Here is a 22,687-nt window from a genome sequence, read left to right on the forward strand (position 1 = left end):
TTCTTGATGAGACTGAGTGCTCCATGTCTTAATCCAGAACAAGAAGTAGTATTTTCATTAATTTCTTGAATTGAAAATGACCTTAGGAGCCACTAGGGAGCAACATATTGTTTCCCTGTGCCCTTTTCTTTAAGAAGAGTAAGGAGGCTCACCAGTCGTGAATATGGACATCCTTTATTCTGGCTAATGATCTGCAGCCCTGGTTGAGGTATAGGGCTGAGGACTGGAACCCTGAGGTCCTGTACACCAGCTGCCCCCCTTCTCTGCAGCAACACCTGGATCAGCTGAAGACACTCAACATGAAGGACAGACGTCTTTTCATATTCTGTATAAAGAGGGAAGATTTTATGTCACTTTCTGAAACACGTAACTGGAAGGCTCCTGAAGATAAAGGAAGAGATCTCTCTCTGCATCTCTTGTTGCTTTCCCCTGCTTCTTTTGTCAGTATTTAGTCTGAATGGGATGTGTGAGCTTCCGAAAAGAGAGTTCTTAAAGTAGCAAGAGTTTTTGGAACATAAAAATGTTTCATGAGGAAAATTTGATATTTCTCCTTTACTGTGATAGTCACAATTATATTTTATTACTGATTTGATTTTTATAGTAAACATCACAGTCTACTCTCATGTGAAGTCAATATAATTAACTATAAGATTAGGAAAGGCATAAACTACACATTCTGTTTTTTCCACTACATTTAGAAACCTAGCATTCACTCCTGCATTTGACATGCATTTGGGGGGCACCTGTTATCTTCATGTCACTATGCTAGGTATTGGAGGCATAAAGAAAAATAGGATATGGTCTCCACTCTACAAAGTTTATGGTCTAGTAGGGGAGGGATATATATAAACAAGTATCTCCAAAGAGGGGAAAAGTGCTGCAGAAACTGAGAAAAAGGGGGGAAAGACAGGAGACAACCAGGAGGTGTCACTGTTGTGATGTCTCTTATCACCCAGTGGAGGGGAAAGGGAAGGGAGTTTTATACAATCTTGTTGCTGGGAAATGGAAAGTATGAGGAAGAGAGGCAAGACACAAATCTGGAAATCTAGATTGGGGTCAAATTGTCAATGGTCTTATATAATATGCCACTAAAGATTTGAGGCGTTTTCAGTCAGGCAAAGGCTGACAGCCAGCAAGGAAACAAAACCTCGGTGTTACAACTGCAGGGACTGAATTCTGCCAATGGCCTGAGTGAGCAAAGGAAACAGATCCCTCACTAGAGCCTCCAGAAAGGAATGAAGTTCTTCACACCTGACATTAGCCCAGTGAGTACTAGGACAGGCTCTGACCTCAGGACCATAAGATAGTAATTTTGTGTTGTTTTAGGCCACTACATGTCTGGCAATTTGTTGTGTTAGCAACAGAACTAGACTACAGGGACTAGAGGAGGCCAGCTTCCTTCCCGGCCCTCTTTCCCCAGCCTTTTCCCTTAAGGCAGTGTTCCCCATGGGTCCATTGTTTGATTCTCTTCCTCCCTTCTAATATTTTCTAAGATAGACTCAGAGTCTCAATATAATTACAAGAGGAAAGAAAAAGTGTAAAGGAAAGATTGCAAGCCAAGTTTTGTTTGACTTGCATAGTATTACAAAAATTTTTTAATTATTATTTTTCTCTTTTCCTTTTTTCTTTTTCTCTTTTCTTCTCTCTCTCCTTTTCCCTTCCTTTTCTTCTTCTCTTCTCTTCTCTTTCTCTTTCTCTTTCTCTCTCTCTCTCTCCTAATTTAGGAAGTTCTGACCACACTGGGTTGGCTAGAGCTATTACTGTCCCCTTTGAGATGTATTCACCAGTTCAACACAGTTTTTACCATTCCCTATTATCTTTCATGAGTTGCTTACTCATTTATATTACGTGCTTACATGCTTGGTGATTGCTTTTGTGATACTAGCCTAATCTGAAGTTAGAACATTCTAGAACTGAAATCTCTGAAGTACGATACGTAACCAAAGAAGGCAATCAGCAAGCCTCAGTAAATGAAGAGGAATCTCATTTTTCTGCTGAGTGTTTCTACTAATCATTGTGAGGTCTTTTGAATAACATGTGTGTGTGTGCTTCATATCTGCACACAAGTATACCCATGGATGATCATACACAGGGAAAGAATTGTGAAATGGGCAAAGATCACAACTTCAAATGTGTTCTTTGAGTTATCTCTCTTTTCCTTCAGTGGGACCCACCTATTTCCAATCGAGAGGTTCAGCTTCGCCTTAGTACAATGTGAGGGTATTTAGGGACATGACTCTGAGTCAATATTTTACCAGATCCTCATCACTTTGTTGCTGGCCTAACTTCCTCCCTCATTCCATATGCAAGATCTTGATCCTTTTTGACCAAGGTCATTCCTCCCACTTAGATTCTAATAGGGCTCTTCTCCATTCTTTACCTGACATCTTGCCTTAGTTTCTTGCTGGATTTTTAAAGACTGGAATTCTGTCTCATGCACTCTGCTCAGTCTGTTAACTCAAGTTCTATTTTGGAGCCCTAGCCCCTTTAGGGGAAGAAATTTTCACTCCCTTCTTCTGGGCTTTTTTTAGACTAAATGCTTGCTGCATTGGACCCTCTCCCAGTGGCCTGAGGCTCTCCACACCTCATCTGTATCCAGACATTTTCTAGTCACATCTACATTTAGTCTTTCAGGGCAATTGCAGTCAAAGCCCCAAGATGATTTCACATTTCCCTGTGTTTGTCATCCCTGTCCTGACATCACAACATTTTTTATCCTCCTCCCTCTCTCTCTGCTCCTCCCCCCTTCTCAAAAATAAACAACATTTTTTTATCCTCAAAGAAAGTCTAGGAAATAAAGGGCAAAAGCATAGCAGGAAACTGACTGGAAATGTGAGAGACTTCTCCAATAAGCTTTCTAGTCTTCCCTTGTTCTAGAGCCTACAGAGTTGAGCCGATATTTCCTCAATTATCTCAAGTAGGGGGTTCATTTAGGACATTTGGTTATTTTACTCCTGATTTTCTTCAAAGGAAAAAAATGGGCCAAGTGACTCTATAACTAGGTCAAAATTTCCCCCAAAGAGTCTATTTACATATTAATTGGCAAATAAACAGAACTCCGGCAAAGAGCTATTTCTTTTAAACATGAAAAGTTGTATAGAGGGTGACCATGGAATGAGATCTAGCCAAAGATTCAGAAATGGTGTGTTCTAGCCCAGACTCTGTCACTTACTACCTGGTGATCTGGAGAAAGTCACTTACCTTCTGTGTGTGTCAATTTCTTCATTTGTTTAAAATTAAGTAGGTTTTAACATGGTTACTCACAGGGTTGTGAGGATTTCCTAAGACAATGGATGTGAATCACTGTCCAAATGGGAGATACTAGCATTAAAAGATCCTATCTGTCACTGTTGATAAAAAGAGCACCTTGTTTATAAGAGTGTTTAATGCCATCTACATACATTTGTCATGGGATTCTTTGACAACCATGAATCAGAGATTTGCTCAAGGCCATGCAGCTCTAAAATGAATTGAGTACCCAAGTTTCCTGACCTTAAGCGTTGAGTGATCTGTTACAGCCCAATGTGGAAAGACATCTCTGACAGGACCTTTTATTCAAGGAGGGCAGAGGTGCTTCCAGTCATGCTCTCTGCCCACATCTTAACCACTGCAGTCTGGTCCTGCCATGTCTGGGATGTCACCCTAATGATCTTTCTAGGCCAGATGACACCAGGGCATTTCATTTCTGATCAGAAAATTTTCTGTCAGTGTGATGAGGCTTCTGAGAGATGATGTGCCTCTTTTGAGAACCTGACTTGACTACTTTTTCTCTCATTTGTTTCTGAATAATTTTTGTCTGAAGGAAGAAGGAAGAGTGGACAGTTATTAGAATGGCAATGAGATCTCTAGTGTACTCTCTCCTTGTTTGTTGCCAACATTCACTTTAGGAATGGCAATGACCAAAAACAAAATCCTTTGCCTTCAGATAGGGCCCCTTGAATTTTTGTTCTCACCTTCCTCCCCAAGAACTTGCAACCCCTGAAGCTATGCATTGCCTTTCTGTGCAATAAAGAATTGTATAAAGAAACTCCAAGTTACCTGGCTTGTCTTTGAGGCACCAGCACTAGCAAGTGATGCTGGGGCAGCTCCAAGCCCCTGAAGGACTTGTAGAAGCTCTGAGGATGTGGAATGACTGGTGAGCAAAACAGCTTTCCTTCCATTCACAGAGCCTGCTATCGATAATCCTGACTTTCAAGCAGCTCTTGGGCTCAGTTGTGGTTTCCATGACCCTCTGGGAATTCTCTCAGAGCTCTAAGTTAGCATTAATTCCCCTTTGTTGCTTGTACAGAAGTCAGTTAGGCTGAATCAGATTTTGACAGGCTCAAATCCTTCATGCTTTTATTGGTAATATCCTGCCAAGTAGAACAACTCTTCCTCTTTCCATTTTATGCACCTTACCTTGAAAGGCTGGAGTATTAGGGAGGCTGGCAATAAGAGACCATCTGGGACATTTTTCCCCCAGCAATAGTACCCTCCTGTAAGATGGGTCAGGGGCTCCAACTTCCTAAAAGTGCCTCTACTAGTTGGAGGTGAGCAAGGACAGCCACAGAAAAACCCTTTCCTAACTATCTTGACTACAGGCCTCTCTGAAAGCACTAAACTCAACTTCTTGGCTCTATATGCTGAGGAATGTCAGGATGTGGAGCTAGGTTTCCAAAACGTTTCTCCCCAATCTCCTATTGTACACTTGGACAAAGCATCTCTGAACTGAAGTAAAGGACTTCCAATTCATGCCTACCCTGTAATAGGACACAGCTGCACAGTGGAGAGCCCATGTCTTGATGGGGTAAGGTTGCTAGATGAAGCTAAAGACAAATACAGAGAAAAAGTTCATCAGAACTCAGGGCATAAGCACTTACTGGAGAACTTCCAGCCCAGGAGGGCCATCTCAGAACAGCTTCCAGGTAAATACTTCCAAGGAAAGAGTTGGGAAAGTGAAGTTGAACCAGTGATGCTCCAGGGACTTTTAGGAGACCTGATTTGAATACTGCAATACTTTTTGTCTTAGTAGACATTTCATCTGGATGCAAAGGTCATGATTCCACTCCCACAGGCCCAAGGAAGCAAAATAAGGAGACTGATCCAGATGAACACTAGAATCACAAGACTTTAGGGCTGTTTGAACTCTATGGATCATGGGCAATACTCCATAGTGGCCTCTACCATTAAGCATTGAGGGGACATATGCAAATGAGTAGAAGAGGCAAGTTGGCATTTTATGCCCATAAGCAACAGAGAAGAGTATCCTCAACCTGGAATCCATGTGGAAACCAAGGTATCTTTAATACTCGGGAGTGGGATTAACTCCTTGAGGCTGAAAATGGGGGTGGGGGAGTGTCGGAAGCTGCCAAGTTTTCTGGCTGCCTCAGGCAAGGATTATCACTCTCCAGGGAGTGAACTAGTAGAAAAGATTTGCATCTGGAGGCTGGAGATTGCCATTTCCTGGTCAAAATAATTTTGGCGCTGGTCATGCTGGGCCAGACATAGAGTGGCCAAGGTGCACAAAAGATCAAAACCGCATTTTGGATTATTCAGTGCTAGCTTCCCCTTCCCAGCATTGCAAAGGCAAGTCTGGGCGCTTCTTTTGATATTCATTTGACTCTGTTTACCTGGTAACCGACCTGGGTCAGTCCCCGCCCCAAAATCCTATATAAGAGTGAATTATTTACTTAAGAAGGAGAGGAGGAATAAAGAAGAGAAGCTTGATCGGAATCCATGTGTGCTGTCTTCACTCTCTGCGTCTCTCCCTCCTGCCCTGTTTTTCTCTCCCTCCCTCAGGTGAAGGACCCAGGACGGAGGCACGCTCAAAGCCTGGGAAGAGTGCGCCTGGACCTGGTGAGCTAGCGCACCGCGGCACCCACAAGTGCCGCTCCAGCCTGGGGTGGAAGCGGAAGGGCGGACGAGCAGTCCCCGGCCCCGGGTTAAGACAGGGGAGGAAGGAAATAACCTGGCTCAAATATGGGATGCTAGGACCAGACTGTTTATTACAGGAATAAGAGCAGCAGCAGACACTTCCAGGAACCAGGAGGTATAGAATGGAGGTCCTGTTCAAGCCCACAGGTACTCTCAGTGGGAGGGGGAAAAAACAGTTGGGATGTTACAATCATCTCTTAATAAAGGTCACATCACACCTAGAAATGGCAGAGGAGCCAGCAGAGATACAGAGAAGGTTAAGGCACCTGCCTTCAAAGGGTTATAAAGGAATCAATAAAGTACAGTTATTCAAATGAGACCTATGCATGGAGGCCCAGAAATAGTCATGAGACCCACTTCTCTTTGCATCTCTGCCACTCACAAGCTGTGTGGTTTGGAAAAAGTCGCTTCACATTTTGGGTACCTCAGACTCCTTGTGGTCACTAAGGAGACTGGCCAAACTGGCATTAGAGTCACCCTCTAACTGAGTAGTATGTTTTTGATATCAGTGGTATTCCAACCCCAACTCACAATTTTGGACTGAACTTGTTATTATTTCCCGCTGTTGAGGCTGAAACCACTCAATACCTCTGAGTAAGGTGAATCTTAAAATGGTGTTGTCTCCTGGGGAAGAAGCGGGGGGTGTGAATTAAAATGCATGACAAAATAAATCTGTGTAAGCAAGGGAACTGTTGATAACATTCCTTGGAGTACAGGATGTTAATGATAGACATTATCTAAATCCAAACCTCTATAGTTGAGATCAGGGATCTGGGGTGGAGAGAAGAGAAACAAGATGCTCAGGGTCCTTCAACACATACACAATGACTCTTCAGGCCAGGAACCCAAGTGCCCTGACCCTTTAATTTAGGCATCCTGTTGCCCTCTTCCAACTTTAGACCCCAGAAAAGATTTGTAGATTTGCTTCCCCGGAGCTCAGCAATAGGAAATCAGCTAAAGGTTGGAAGCTCTTTCATTACCACTAAGGGGCATGTTCTTGCTCCTATGAGTATCATTTGCCTGCTTTGCCTGCTCACCTCACTTTCCTTCCCCTGTTACTAACCCCCAACCCATCCCTACACCCTTGCTTAAATAAGCCCTTATTCCCACAGGGCCACTTGGCTCCACATATTGAAAAGATTGTTGATTTCTGTCTACTGATGTGACAATTTACAAGGCAGGGACAAGGATAATGAACAATATTAATTGGCCATTAGGGCGAACCCAGCCAGGGAGGTAGGTGCTTTATTTCCTGCTCAGGTGAGGACCCTCTCATGGGGGCAGGAACTGGTCCAGGGTTGTTTCCCCCACCATTTAGGCAAGCTAGAGATGGGTTAAGTCTCAAGAGCCTCATTTGTGCTTGTTCGTGAGTGGGCTTGAGGAGGGGCAGAGTTAAGTTATCAGGTAAAATGGACATAAGAACTGTGCAGAATTTAAGCTGAAACCATGGAATGCTCATCTCTTTCACAGGATAGTTTGCTGCTGTCTTTAAGACTCCTATCCTACCTCCACATTTTGTTCTGAGGCTGCTACTATTCCCCGACTCACCGACCTGTTCTCTGTGGTTCCCAGATTTCCCCTGCAGAAACATCCAGTCTTGCTCTCTCTAGCCATTGCTCTGTGCACCCTGCTCCCTCTCTTTAAAACTCCCTTTTGCTTAAGTACTGATCTCAGTGCAGATACTAATAAAGGACCTGAGAAACTGTGCTAAGAACTGTGCTAAGAAAACATATGTGTGTGTATTTTCAAACACACCTATTTATTTATAATATATTAATAATATAAAACATATGAATAGTATATATTCGTAATGTATAGTTAATAATATATTAACAATAAATAAGTAAATCTCCCATAATCACACTGAGCAGAGATAATCTTATTAACATTTTATTTCTGAATTTTTCTCATGCTCTCAGAAAGATTATTTATATGCATAAATATATATTTACCACATTAAAATCATACCTTATATCCACTTTAAAATTTTTTCACTTAACACCTAAAAATAGATGCTTTTCAAATGGTAGGGTTTATGGAGATAGTTGGAGTAGGGGTCTCCTTAAATAGCAGTAAAGCAGGTCCCCACCTCCATTTACCCACCACACAGACCATGACCCATATCCCAAAGCTATTGGGAGGTACTGCCAGGGATTGGTACATGGGTAGAGACACCCTTTATCTGGCACTGATAGCCACAGATAAAATATACTTTAATGCTTCTCTAAGAGTCGAGTTAATGAGATGCTCAACCTTCCAGAGGAGAATACCCACTGTGAAGTCTGAAGTTGGTCCTTTGGACCCTTAGTTTCCCTTCACAAGTCTGATTCGCTGGAGAATGGGGCGTAGGTCATGAACAAAGGTATAGAACTTACCTGCATTCAAAGGAGAATACATGTGAATGGACTTAGGAGGAGGTTTTTTATCCTTAACTATCTTCCCCCTGTACTGGAAGTAAGAGCAGGCTGCCTTCCAGGAACAAAATCTGTGAAAAGAACGGCTTCCGGTCACAGGGAGAAAGCTATCAGCTGAGGAGGCTGGAGCATCGAGCACAAAGGAACCAGATCAGGGATAATCCTCAGAGAATGGAGTGGACAACAGAGAAGAGGAGAGACTTGGCCTTGGAGTGCTGTTGGTCAGAAGCCCTTCTTCAGAGGCCTCCTCTGTGTCCAGGCCTGGCTCCAATAAGGACGTGGCATGCACAGTATGCTGGGATTCCCTTCTGGAACCAGTGAATGGAGTCTGTAAAGAATCTACTGTAGGTCTAAGGTGGGGTCAATCCCTGGGATGCTTGCTTGAGCATCAGACTATGTACTCCCTACCTAACTCCACCTGGTGCAGCCAGTGTCTGACTGGCTTCATTTCAGGTCCCAATCTGGTTTCATCCTGTCCCTTGCTGAAGGTCATGACCCTGTCACTGTATTCTTAGCAGCCCTTTCCCTGGAGCAGACCTCTGCTCTTCACAGGAACTTGGAATCGTACTTTCACTGGAATCCAAGAACCATTGCTCCCTGGAATCCCTCACAATACTCTTCATCCCTTCCTTCCTGGCCCTTAACCCCTTGCTGTCCTTCAGCCTACCCTTGCATTGGACCCTTTAAAGGCCAGTCTTGGCTAAGACTGGATTTATTTTCTATCCCACCTTGGCTCTGAATGTCTTGACTGCTGCTGCCCTCCTTCCTTTCCTTAAGGGGCTCTCTATTTGGTCACAGTTGGGTTCTGCCATTCCATTTGGTGAAATGGTTCCTCCTCCCTTCATGGAGCTCCCAGTGTGCCATGATGCATTCTTTATGGTGCGTAAGAGACCAAGAGACCTGGTTTCTAATCCTAGTTTTACTAATTCCAAGTGATCCTAGGTGTCTCTTAATTCCTTTGAGCCTTGGTTTACTCATCTATAAAATGGGGATAATAACACTTTGTTCCACCTACCTCATAGGGTTATTGAGAGGTTCATCTGAAATAACATATGGGGATACAGTTTGTGCAGTATCAAACTCTTTATATAGGAATATATAGTAAAGTACGGAAAGAATCAGCTACATAAGGATTAGGGATTCAAAGCCTCCCTAAAGCATCCCTTTATTTCCTAAATAGGTATGCGGGAGTGCAGAACATTGACTCAAGCCAGAAGCAGCATAAATTTCCCAGGGGATATCAGGACAAATTTCTATTTAATTCTGCTTAGCAGAACTAAATCAAGTCTAGTCTTAGTGTTAGGTAACAACTGGTATTCAAAAGGCTAAACTGGTTATCTTGAATTTTAAAATAAAGGTTGGAGATTAGTATGCAAACTTTACACTTATTTTATAATAAGGTAATGTGTGTGTGTGTGTGTGTGTGTGAGAGAGAGAGAGAGAGAGAGAGAGAGAGAGAGAAATCCTTAAGATTTAGAATCACATAATAATCTAAACATCCCAATTAGCCTTGTCTTGGAACATTTCAGCCAGTTGTCCTCTGGTCACTGTCACCCAGGGCACTGCCATTCATTACATGGAAGATATAGGCCAGAGCCACAGTGTACCACAGGAGTAAATAACGGGCCGGTGTCTCCACCCAAACCTTGACAGGATAGTTTAGAAACCAGTGGGTGACAGGTTGCATATGTCTTGCAGATATTTTGTTTGTTTCGTTTTTGGTTTTTGGCCTCAGAGTTTCCTCACCATGTTTTAGTTTTGAGTTAGTTGCCACATTTGCCACTTTAACTGTTGGAGATATGACATAGAAACCTAAATTTCTAAGTTCCTATGGAAAACGGAAATAACTGTCAACTGTGCCTCTAAAAATAATGATGGCATTTGGGCATAACAGAATAAAACTCTGCTATCTTACTGCCTCAGTGAGGCTCCTTAAGCACAAATGCAGTTGTCATGGTCCATACATACGCTTAGGTGAGGAAACTATGCTTAAGAAAATTAACATCTTTCCCCAAGCATGTGGGAGCTATGGGAGCCAGGAACTCTGATCCACAGTCATACTTGATCTTCCATTTTCTGATTCAGTTTCAGTGTGGGAGTATGAAGTGTAGGATAAGAATACACCATTGTAATTCCCGTGAAAATGGAAACCATGAAGTAGAGAGCTAGAGGAAGACAGAAAACTCTCTATAAAGTCAAATGTGTTTTTTGCCCTCATGGTCCTTGAGCAAGGGGAAATAGTTACCTTTTCCAGAAGTACATAATGATGGGGAACAGAGACATGATACTCCCATGGAAGATGCTCCGATCTAGGTGGCCCTCTGCAATGGCAGCAAGGATAGCATCCTTCTGGGATTCAGAGATGTTCACCTGCCCATAGAGTGGGAAGCTGTTACTGACAAAACTCCAGGGAATGCAGAAAACCTCTCTTGACCCCTAGAACTTATAGGTACCCCCAGTACCTATAAGACCAGCCCATCCCCGGAAAGCAGTAGGTTTTCATGCAACTGTTTGATACAGGATATCTGGTTGATCCAGGACTTAGCTATCATTTCCTGTGGAAGAAATGCTAGTTGGCAAAAGCCCAGAAAGAAGTGGGAGTCCCCTTTACCCTCAGCTTTGGAGGAATTTCAGAATTCAGGTAGAGCTTTAGGATGATATTAATTTTGGACCTCATCAGGATCACATCATTCTCATTGTATGCCCGGTTGACTTGCAGCATGTGAGCTGAACTCACCAAATCATTAAATCTAAAAAGAAGCAGGAAGCAGGAAATAAACAAGGAGAAGGAAAATGCAGCAACTAAATAGGACAGCCAGCCCAGACCCATTTCTGGACTAAAAAAGACAAGGCCAATCGTTGGCCAGGTTGCAACTTCATCCATTCAATCATAATGCATCCATGGCCAGGTACTAATTGAGCACCTACCACATCTCAATTAATATGCTAAGTGCTTCTTCAAGTGTATTTCTTTACTGCCAACTCCCTTATTTATCCCATCTTGCCTCCACCCTTGTCTCTGTACCAGTTTTGCCTCTGACAACTTCAAGAACTAAGGGCCATCTCTCTATTTGCTTCCCGTTCTGTGCTGACGTTCTCACAATTACCACCACTCTCCAAAGCAACATATTCCTTTTCTTAAATTTTTATTACAGCAAAAGAGACCAAACATAAAATTTACCAGTTTAACCATCTTTAAATGTACAGTTCGGTGGCATTGAGTACATGCACCCTGTTGTTCAACTATCAACACGATCCATCTCCAGAACTTTTTTCATCTTCCCCAACTGAAACTTCATGCCTGTTAAATAAAAACTATCCATCTCTCCCTTATTACCATAACCCCTGGCAACTACTTTCTGTCTCCTAGCAACATATTCTTTTACTAACCATCAAATATATGTCAGTTATACCTTATCTTGATTTAAGTACACAGTTTATTTCTCACAGGCCAGTTAAAAATATATATATACATGTATATTGGTAGAGAGTGCAAGCAGGGGAGGGCAGAGAGAGAGAGGGAGAGAGAGAATCCCAAGCAGGCTCCTCACTGTCAGTGCAAATCCCCATGTGGGTCTTGAACTCACAAACTGTGAGATTATGACCTGAGCTGAAATTAGTAAGAGTCAGACACCTAACAGACTGATCCACCCAGGTGTCCTTCTGTCAGGCCACTTTAAATCTCAACCATTTAAAATTTTCCTAAGAGTAGAATACCAAGGTTTTCCCTTTATAAGCTTGTTTTGTATATCCATTTATTTGATCAGCAGACATTTATTAAGAGTTTACCCTGTGCCAGGTGCAGTTCCAAGAGCAGGGATTCAGCAGTAAACATGGTAAACAAAATTCTGCTTTTCTTTTTAGTTGTCTAAATGTATTTCTTGCATCTATCATCCTACTTCTTAACTCTTATTTTGTGTTTTGTCTGCCATCCAGATTAGTGTGTGGGATTTTAGAGACTAGAGAGCATGTCTCAGTTGTCTTTTGTATCTCCGATGCCAAATCCAGTGCTAAAGAATGAGTAAGCAATCAGTAAGCATTCGTGGAAGTGAGCCCAACGCCTCCCTGGGGTGCAGTGGAAGATCTCTTAGCCCCATTCCCCTAACTGGTGTGCTGAGTGACCAGGTGCCCTGAACTTCCGAAAATACAGTGACTGGTACTTGTAAGGCGCTCACTGTATACACTGGTTGTACCTTCTGTAATATACTCTCACATTTTTCCAATGAGTTGAGCAGATATATACTGAGAATTATTCATGTTTCTCTGCAAATATTTTTTTCTATTGTACTTGTCACTATAATTTGTAATTTATGAAAACTGATAAAATATGAACAGAAAAAGAAAAGGTGTTTGTTGTTGCTGTGAAATAAATTTTAATGTATTGAAACATTCCAATCAAGACAAGCTCCTTTTAAAAAGTCGCTATTGAGTTAGGTGTCACAAAGCAATTTAAAACATTGAAAAGACAAGTATAAAAATTCAGAAGGATTAATTGCCTTGCAGTAAGCTTTAAATTCTCACTACTTTAAAGAGAAAATTTTGGGCTATCTGGGTGGCCCAGTCAATTAAGCAACTAACTCTTGATTTCAGCTCAGGCTATGATCTCACAGTTCATGGGTTCAAGCCCCACATCAGGCTCTGTGCTCTAAGTGCAGAGCCTGTTTAGGATTCTCTCTCTCTCTCTCTCTCTCTCTCTCTCTCTCTTTCTCTGTCTTTTTCTCTCAAAGTAAATAAACTTTAAAAAATATAAATAAATAAAGAGAAAATTAGAACTAGCAGATAGCATTTTTAAAAATAGTTTATTGTCAAATTAGTTTCCATGTAACACCCAGTGCTCTTCCCCACAAGTGCCCTCCTCCATTACCACCACTTCTTTTCCCCCCTTCCCCTTCAACCCTCGGTTCATTTTCAGTATTCAATAGTCTCTCAGGTTTTGCATCCATCTCTCTCCCCAACTCTCTTTCCCCCTTCCCCTCCCCATGAAAACACTTTGGATATAGTTTATGCAAGAGGAATATGTGGATCTCCAATTAAAGGAATGGTTTTGGCTTTACATCAAAAGTTTGACAGGTATGTAAAGTACATTAGTATGATTTCACATAATAATAGCTGTTTAAGTATGAAGCTTCCTCACAAAATTAAAAATAGAATTACCATAGAATATGAAGACCCTAATTCAAAGAGATATATGCAAAGAGATATATGTTTATTGCAGCATTATTTATAATAGCCAAAGGATAGAAGCAGCCCAAGTGTCCATTGAATGGATAAAGAAGTTGTGGTATATATACATAACAGGATATTATTCAGCCATAAAAAAGAATGAAATCTTGCCATTTACAACAACATGGATGGAGCTAGAGAGTATAATCCTAAGTGAAATAAATTAGTCAGAGAAAGGCAAATATCACATGATTTCACTCATATGTGGAATGTGAGAAGCAAAATAAACAAAGAAAAAAAGGGACAAACCAAGAAATGGACTCTTAACTGTAGAGAATCAACTGATGGTCACCAGAGAAGAGGTACGGGGACAAATGGGTAAAATATGTGACAGAGATTAAGAGTACACTTCTCATGGCAAATACTGAATAATGTATAGAATTGTCTAAGTAACATATTTCAACCTGAAACTAATATAATACAGTATGTTAACTATGCTGGAATTAAACATTTTAAAAAACTAATCAACCAGAGACAAGCAAAAACAATAATAATGGTATACAATGAGTGAAGTCAAAGAGAAGATTGAGTGACCTGTATGTATGTACAGAGGACTTCCAACTGATATCAATTTAAATACCATTTATGCATCTCTGTCTTTATTTTAAAATTAGTTTAGAGTTTATAACACAGTTCTCAAAAATAAAAAGCCCACCACATTCTAAAATACAGACTTGTAAGGCGACCAAGTCATTCTACTTCAGTACGTAAGGAATCTAATCACCATGCATGTAGTACATCATTTCTATGGGGAAAATGTATTCCACATTTCAAATCCGTATTCCAACAACATGCCTTCTCTGAGTAACAAAGATGTCCCCACTCATAAAGACAGAGACGAAAGTGGAGGCTCTTATTCCTCTTACAGTCACTTGCTTGCAAGTCACTTGCAAATATTCAAGGGAAATTTTAAGTCAGTTGTCTTTTGGAGGTGCTAGGCCCATGTTCTAAACTATGCTGCACCTCAGAATCACATGAGTAGCTTGTGAAAATACCAGTTCCCAGGCTCCACAGTGGACCAGTGAAATCCAAATCTCAGTGACCTTGGCATTGGCAGAAATCACAAGCTCCAAGCAACCATGATGTGCACCAGCGTTGAGAACCACTGACTAACTCCTTTACCCCAGTATGACTGTTTTGCCAGTTCAGGCCCTGGGCTCACAACTTGGAGTGTTGTACACATGAGAACACACTTGGTTAAGAATATTTCTAAGTAGAAACCTCACTGAACAGCAGGTAGGAATAATCTGACCTTGACCAGAAAGAGGTGTTGATTTACATAGCTCACCAAAAGTTGTAAGGGAATGACCTCCAACTTATTCCTAGTACTTACTTTTTTCATAAGATGGATGAATAAAGCAAAGATATATATATATACATATATGTAGATACATAGATATCTGTTTAATTCCATGCACACACATACAGACACACACAAGTTTTATTATAATTCCTTGCTCTAACTAAAAAACTATTGGCCCTGTGGTGCTATAAGAGAAGTTCTATCATAATAACAAATAATACAAAAAAGTGCTCCACTTCCTGGGTATAAGTAAGTACATTTCTATATTGGCAACTCCAGAATATTGAAGAGCTTCTAGTACCCAAAGGGAAGAATGGCAGAAATTGACACAGTGACAGAATTTATTGAGATTTTCAGTTGGAGGTTCCTGCCTGGCAGGATTGAAGTCACGGTGCCATTTATAGGCTACCCCAGTCTTTGCTGGGTGGTACTAAGCATGGAAAGCCTTGAGGGGGAGAGATGGGAAACTTACTTGACCATTTCAGAAAAAAAATATAAATCATTGATTGCAAAGTTGATGATGATAATCCTGTAGCCAAATATACGACGCTTCACAAGGATTATATCTCCATTCTCAAGGTCTGTACTCCGAACGTTTGCGGCATTTGTGGTAAGTCGTCCTGATACATTTGGTAATGTGGGGAGATCTGAGAGAGAAGGAGGAAGGAATTAAGATCTAATTTGATCAAGTCACTGATAACCTTGAAGCCTCTGACTTGGGCATAACTAAAATGAAGAAAGGAAACTATGAACCCATCTTTGGACCTATTGAAACAGTGACTTCCTACGCTTGGGCTCAACCTTTTACTTTGACGGTATTACAACACACACACACGCACACACACATACACACACCGTGTAACAAAGCACAAAAAAAGTGTGTTTTCAGTGCCTGTCTCATAGAAATATGATTGTACTGTAGTTATGCCAATCCCTAACATTTCTGCAGAAAGTGAATATGCAGATGTGACCTTCAAAATGGAGTCTGTGATTCTGATAGTGCTTATTCAAGGTTTATCAGGGAAGTAATTTAGAAGTAAACTTGGAAAGCGGCATAACAAAAAAGCCAAACATCAAGAGTAAAGAAGCTTATTAAATAAACAGAGAGGCACCTGGGTGGCTTGGTCGGTTAAGCGTCCAATTTTGGCTCTGATCATGATCTCATGGTTCATGAGTTTGAGCCCTGCGTCCGGCTCTGTGCTGACAGCTCAGGGCCTGGAGCCTGCTTTTGATTCTGTGTCTCCCTCTCTCTCTGCCCCTTCCCCACTTGTGTGCTGCCTCTCTGTCTCTCAAAAATAAATAAATGTAAAAAAATTAAAAAGAAAAAAGAAACAGAGAGTAGGGCACTAGAGTAGAAAACAGAGAGGAATGAATAAAGATGAACACAGAAGATACTAGAAGGTTTGAATTGTGTCTCAAAAAAAAAGACACTTATTTTAGAAAGTTTCTTGACTAGGATATATGTAAAGAAATTCATTCATAGGGATTTTGGGCTGTATTTGGCAGGTAGACCCTAGTTAATTGCCCGGCTGGAGTTAAGAAAATTGTCTAATCCAGCTCTAGTGTAAAATTCATTATTCTGGATATCTGTTCAAAAATCATTGATGTGGGTGTGGTGCTTCCTATGGGATATGTGGGACTTCTTTTGGAGCAGTGTTACATATAAGATGGAACTACTCTAAAATCCTAAATGTTTGTGAAGCAGTTCATAAAACATACACACAAAAATTTTTGCAAATTAGAAAATATAATTTTAAAAAATTGCAATAGAAAAATAGTCAAAGGACACAAACAATTCAAAAACGAATACAAACGATCAATAAATAAAAGTGCTAATTACTAAAGAAATATACATAGGAATGGCACATCATTTTTCATTTACCAGATGGGCAGGTTTTTTTTAATGCATAATACACTTCATGTTAGTGACAATGTGGCACTCATTTATACTTATGGTGAGAGTTTATTTAGTGTAATGTTTTTAAAGGACTTAAATTTAACTATTTTTAACCATTTTTCCATTTCTTTCATTTTAGGGAGTTTATTCCAGAGAAGTACACAATTGCAAAGTATGCATGTTGTACAGTATGATTTGTTTTAGTGACAATTGGAACAACTCAAAAGTCGTTGAGGAAGAAGAAATTTGCCAGCAGTTGCTCCAGTATTATCTCAGGCACTTTCACCATCTTATTAATTTTCCTTCCAGCTGGCCTGATTGCAGTTCCTGCAGTGTGTCATCCTATTTCTTATTTTAGGATTCTATGCAGACGTAGAAATTGCTCCCCTCCTATTTCATGTGTCTAGCTTGCTCATTCCTGGAGACAAAATTATGTCATTTTCTAGAAGTCTTCTCTGATTCTCCCCCTTGGCTAACTAGGGTCTCCCTCAAATTATCCTTGGGATCATTCACTATATAATAATACTGGCTAACTCTTTTATAGCAATGGGTAATGATAGTTTATATGTCTTAACTCACTTAATCCTCACAATAATCTTATGGGATAAGTACCATTATTATTGCCACTCTACAAATGAAGAAAATGGAGGAACAAAATCACTTTCATATCTTTCAGTTAGAAAATGGCAGATTCATAGAGTGCCTGGGTAGCTCAGTCATTTAAGTGGCTGACTTCAGCTCAGATCATGATCTTGCAGTCTATGAGTTTGAACCCTACATCAGGCTTTGTGCTGACAGCTCAAAGCCTGGAGCCTGCTTCTGATTTTGTGTCTCCTCTCTCTGCCCCTCCCCTGCTTGCTCTCTCTCTCTCTCTCTCTCTCTCTGTCTCTCTCTGTCTCTCTCTTTCTCTCTCTCTCTCTCAAAAAAATAAACATTAATATTTTTTTACAGAAAATAATAAAATGACAGATTCAAACCCAGGAAATCTTGCTCCAACATATGTGGCTTTTATTTTCTGTCTTGCATTCAAGACTCTAAATGCCAAAACAAACAAAGAAGGGCTGAAGCCAAAGGACTTTGAACTCCAAGAGTCTGGGAGGAATGGAGACTGAGTCTACCAGGGGAGAAACCAGGACAACCTGACAGGCCATACGTGGGTGATTGCAAACTGGGGGAGAAAAATGGTCTGCCACAGACATGGACGGCAGGGATCCTCTTCTGCAGAGGGACAAAGGAAAGAGAAAGAGCGGCTGAGGAAGCATCAGACTGTATCTGGATAAGAGAAAAAAACTTGGACTGGGATGGAGAGGGATCCCATCTCTAACTGCAGGGCTTTCTTCAGACTGGGGTCGGCTACTCAGTTCAAGCATCTGCGGAGAAGGGGAGCCACCTCCAGGTTCAGTGATAGGTTAGCAACACAGTCTGCAGCAGGAGAAACTGAAACATCCCACTCCACCCCTGCCAAAGTACCACAGCACAGGACAAAAACAGCTGGGACCACATATCCGGTGGCATCAAGAGGTGCTTCCTCAAGACCAGGGCACGTGGAGCAGGAGTTTAAATCCCAGCCAAGCATTGGGACACTGAATTTGGCAGAGTGAGACAGAATGCCTCATCTGCACCGGCGTACAGTGGGGACAGCTCCAAAGGAGTGATTTGGGACCCTGGGTTGTGGAGAAAAAACTGGGAGGGTTACCACTTTTCTCCCCATCACCACCAAGGTGGGGCCTCAGTGATCAGTCCACAGGACCCACAGTGGAGGCGGACCTGCCTCCACCCAACCAGGCACCTCTATACCAGGGAACTGCGTATCTACTGGAGTGGGATAGAACCTGTGGAACAAGATGGTCCGCTCCTCCAGAACAGTGCTGCTGCATTGCCTGGATTGATTCTAGGACAATTCTTGTTATGTAGATATATTCTCCCTTCCTTTTCTCCTTCTTATCCCTTGCCTCCTCTAGGCCAGTTACTCTGGTTGTTGGTTTGTTTAAATAGACATATTTAAACAATTCTCTCGATTCATGTTCTACACCTCCTTCTTTCCTCTGGAGGTGGATTATTCCACTCTCTGGAATAATCAAGCTGTATGGTTTCTCTGTCTGGGTAACTTTATCTTAGTTCCTTTTTTCTCACCTCCTTCTTTATTTTCCTTTCTCTCTCTCTGGATTAAGTCATTTAGTCTCTCTGTTAGGTCAATGTTTATTTTTCTTTTTCCCTGCCCCTGTCATTTCTCTCTTTATATGTGCTCTTCCATCAGCACTGCCTCCACCATGTTCATTACTTGTAGCTAGTGTTTCTGGTTGTTTGCTTTTGGATTGTTTTTTGGGTTTTGTGCATATTTTTGCATATTGTTGTTTCCTGTTTGTTTGTCCATTTGTTTTCCTTTCTAGGGATACTTCAAGTAACAAATCAAAGCACACTTGGTGGAGGGTCCAAAACATCACTACAAGTAGGGAAATAAAATAACCAAAGTCACAACAACAGAGAGCAAGAAACACTCTCCAGAAAACAGCTCCTGAAGGGCCATGCCCTGGACAATGTATGACCCCTCTTTAATATAGCAGTGCTCACAGGTGCAGAGCACATAACAAGCTTTTAAAACTCATAAAGGGCAGAAAAATAGCCAAAATGATGAAATGCAAGAACTCTCCTCAAAAGAAATTCCAGGAAGAAGTGACAGCTAAAGAATGGATCAAAACAGATATGAGCCACCTGCTAAAGAGGCAGTCTTTTTTCCATTGGATACTCTTTCCTGCTTTGTCAAAAATTAATTGGCCGTACATGGAAAGAGCCTAAATGTCCATCATCCAATAAGTGGATCAAGAAGATGTGGTATATATACACAAGGGAATACTACATGGCAATGAGAAAGAATGAAATATGGCCATTTGTAGGAAAGTGGATGGACCTCGAGGATATCATGCTAAGCGAAATAAGTCAGGCAGAGAAGGACAGATACCATATGTTTGCACTCATAGGTCTAACAGGAGAAACCTAACAGAGGACTATAGGGAGGGGAAGGGGGAAAGAGAGTTGGGGAGAGAAAGGGATGCAAAACTTGAGAGACTATTGAATACTGAAAATGAACTGAGGGTTGAAGGGGAAAGGGGAGGGGGAAAAGAGGTGGTGGTGATGCAGGAGGGCACTTGTGGGGAAGAGCACTGGGTGTTGTATGGAAGCCAATTTGACAATAAACCACACAAAAAAAACCAGATATAAGCAACATAACTGAACAAGAATTTAGAATAATAGTCATAAAATCAATTTCTGGGCTTGAAAAAAGCATAGAAGACAGCAGACAATTAATTGCTACAGAGATCAAGGAACTAAAAATAGTCATGATGAATTCAAAAATGCTACAAATGAGGTGCAAAACAAAATGGAGGCAGCCACATCATGGATTGAAGAGGCAGAGGGAAGAATAGGTGAATTATAAGATAAAATTATGGAAAAAGAGGAAGCTGAGCAAAAGAGAGATAAGAAAATATCCAGGATCATGAGGGAAGAATTAGAGAACTAAGTAATTCAATCAAACAGAACAATATTCATATCATAGAAATTCCAGAAGAAAAAGATGAAGAGAGAGAGACAGGGGCTGAAGGTGTACTTGAACAAATCAAAGCTGAGAACTTCCCCAATCTGGGAAAGGAAACAGACCTTGAAACCCAAGAGGCACAGAGAACTCCACTCAGATATAACTTGAATCAATCTTCTGCACAACATATCATAGTGAAACTGGAAAAATAAAAGGATAGAGAATTCTGAAAGCAGCTAAAGATAAACAGGCCTTAACAGGCCTTAAAAGGTGGACACACAAGGATAGTAGTAGACTTATATACTGAAACTTGGCAGGCCAGAAAGGAGTAGCAGGAAATCTTCAATGTGATGAACAGGAAAAATATGCAGCCAAGAATCCTTTACCCAGCAAGCCTGTCATTCAGGATAGAAAAAGAGATAAAGGTTTTCACAAACCAACAAAAACTGAAAGAATTCATCACCAATAAACCAGCTCTACAAGAGATCCTAAGGGGGACTCTCTGAGGGATATATTACAAGGACAACAAAATACCAGAGACATCACTACAAGCATGAAACCTACAGATAACACAATGACTAAACTCATATCTTTCAATAATAACACTAAATGCAAGTGGACTAAATGATCCAATCAAAAGACATAAGGAATCATAATGGAAAAACAAAAACCAAGACGCACTTATTTGCTGTCTACAAGAGACTCATTTTAGACCTGAAAACACCTTCAGATTGAAAGGAAGGGAATGGAGAACTATCTATAATGCTAATGGAAGTCAAAAGAAAGCTGGAGTAGTCATGCTTTTATAACACAAACTAGACTTTAAATTAAAGGCTATAACAAGAGATGAAGAAAGGCATTATATGATAATTACAGGGTCCATCCATCAGGAAGAGCTAACAATTATAAATGTCTAGGGACCAAATTTGGAAGCATCCAAATACATAAAACAATCACAAACATAAGCAATCTTATTGATAAGAATTGGTAACTGCCAGGGACTTTAATACTCTACTTACAGCAATGGACAGATCATCTAGACAAACAATCAGTAAATAAATTGCATATAAAAAGAATTATTCACCATGATCAAGTGGGTTTCATTCCTGGGCTACAAGGCTAGTTCAATATTTGCAAATCAATCATTGTGATACATCACATTAATAAAAGAAACGACAAGAACCATCTGATCCTGTCAAGCAATGAAAGAAAGCATTTTTTTTCTTAATAAAAACCCTCAAGAAAGTTGGGATAGAAGGAACATACTTAAACATCATAAGAACAATTTATGAGAAGCCCACAGCTAATATCATCCTCAATGGGGAAAAACTGAGCGCTTTCCACCTGAGATCAGGAACACAACAAGAATGTATCCTCTCACCACTGTTCTTTAACATAGTGTTGGAAGTTCTAGTATCAGCAATCAGACAACAAAATGAAATAAAAAGCATCAAAATTGGCAAAGATGAAGTCAAACTTTCACTATTCAGGGACAACATGATACTCTACATGGAAAACCCAACACACTCCACCAAAAATCTTCATAATGGATCCATGAATTCATCAAAGTAGCAGGGTACAAAATCAATGTACAGAAATCGGTTGCATTTTTATACACCAATAATGAAGCAACAGAAAGAGAAATCAAGGAATTGATCCCATTTACAATTGCACCAGAAACCATAAAATATCTAGGAATAAACCTAACCAAAGATGTGAAAGATCTGTAAGTTGAAAACTATAGAAATCTTATGAAGGAAATTGAAGAAGACACAAAGAAATGGAAAAACATTCCATGCTCCTGGTTGTAAGAATAAATATTGTTAAAATGTCAATACTACCCAAAGCAATCTACACATTCAATGCAATCCCCATCACAATTGCACCAGCGTTCTTCTCAAAGCTAGAACAAGCTATCCTCAAATTCGTATGGAACCACAAAAGACCCCAAATAGCCAAAGTTATATTGAAGAAGAAAACCAAAATGGGAGGCATCACAGTCCCAGACTTTAGCCTCTACTACAAAGCTGTCATCATCAAGACAGTATGGTATTGGCACAAAAACAGACACATAGACCAATGGAATAAAATAGAGAACCCAGAGCTGGGCCCACAAATGTATGGCCAATTAATCTTTGACAAAGAAGGAAAGAGTATCCAATGGAAAAAAGACTGCCTCTTTAATAGGAGGTGCTGGGAGAACTGGACAGCAGCATGCAGAAGAATGAAACTAGACCACTTTCTTATACCATACACAAAAATAAACTCAAAATGGCTGAAGGACCTGAATGTGAGACAGGCAACTATCAAAACCCTCGAGGAGAAAGCACGAAACAACCTCTTTGACCTCAACCACAGCAATTTCCTACTCAACACATCCCCAAAGGCAAGGAAATCAAGAG

The 22,687-nt window shown here is 40.8% G+C and overlaps 1 protein-coding gene across 1 annotated transcript in view; it reads right to left on the reverse strand.

Moving 5' to 3' along the window:
* Positions 1-231: 231 nt before the first annotated feature.
* Positions 232-22,687, reverse strand: part of RGSL1 (regulator of G protein signaling like 1) — an 86,647-nt gene continuing 64,191 nt past the window's right edge. The window contains exons 16-22 of the mRNA XM_029933104.1: positions 15,326-15,500; positions 10,939-11,077; positions 10,573-10,697; positions 8,289-8,398; positions 6,445-6,537; positions 4,739-4,805; positions 232-325 (exon numbers count right to left, since the gene is read on the reverse strand). Coding sequence (XP_029788964.1) covers positions 319-325; positions 4,739-4,805; positions 6,445-6,537; positions 8,289-8,398; positions 10,573-10,697; positions 10,939-11,077; positions 15,326-15,500 — 716 coding nt within the window. The 3' untranslated portion in view covers positions 232-318. The remainder of the gene's footprint in view (positions 326-4,738; positions 4,806-6,444; positions 6,538-8,288; positions 8,399-10,572; positions 10,698-10,938; positions 11,078-15,325; positions 15,501-22,687) is intronic.

The sequence above is a fragment of the Suricata suricatta genome, chromosome 3 (genome assembly GCF_006229205.1).
Source record: "Suricata suricatta isolate VVHF042 chromosome 3, meerkat_22Aug2017_6uvM2_HiC, whole genome shotgun sequence".
In the NCBI taxonomy this organism is placed as follows: domain Eukaryota; kingdom Metazoa; phylum Chordata; class Mammalia; order Carnivora; family Herpestidae; genus Suricata; species Suricata suricatta.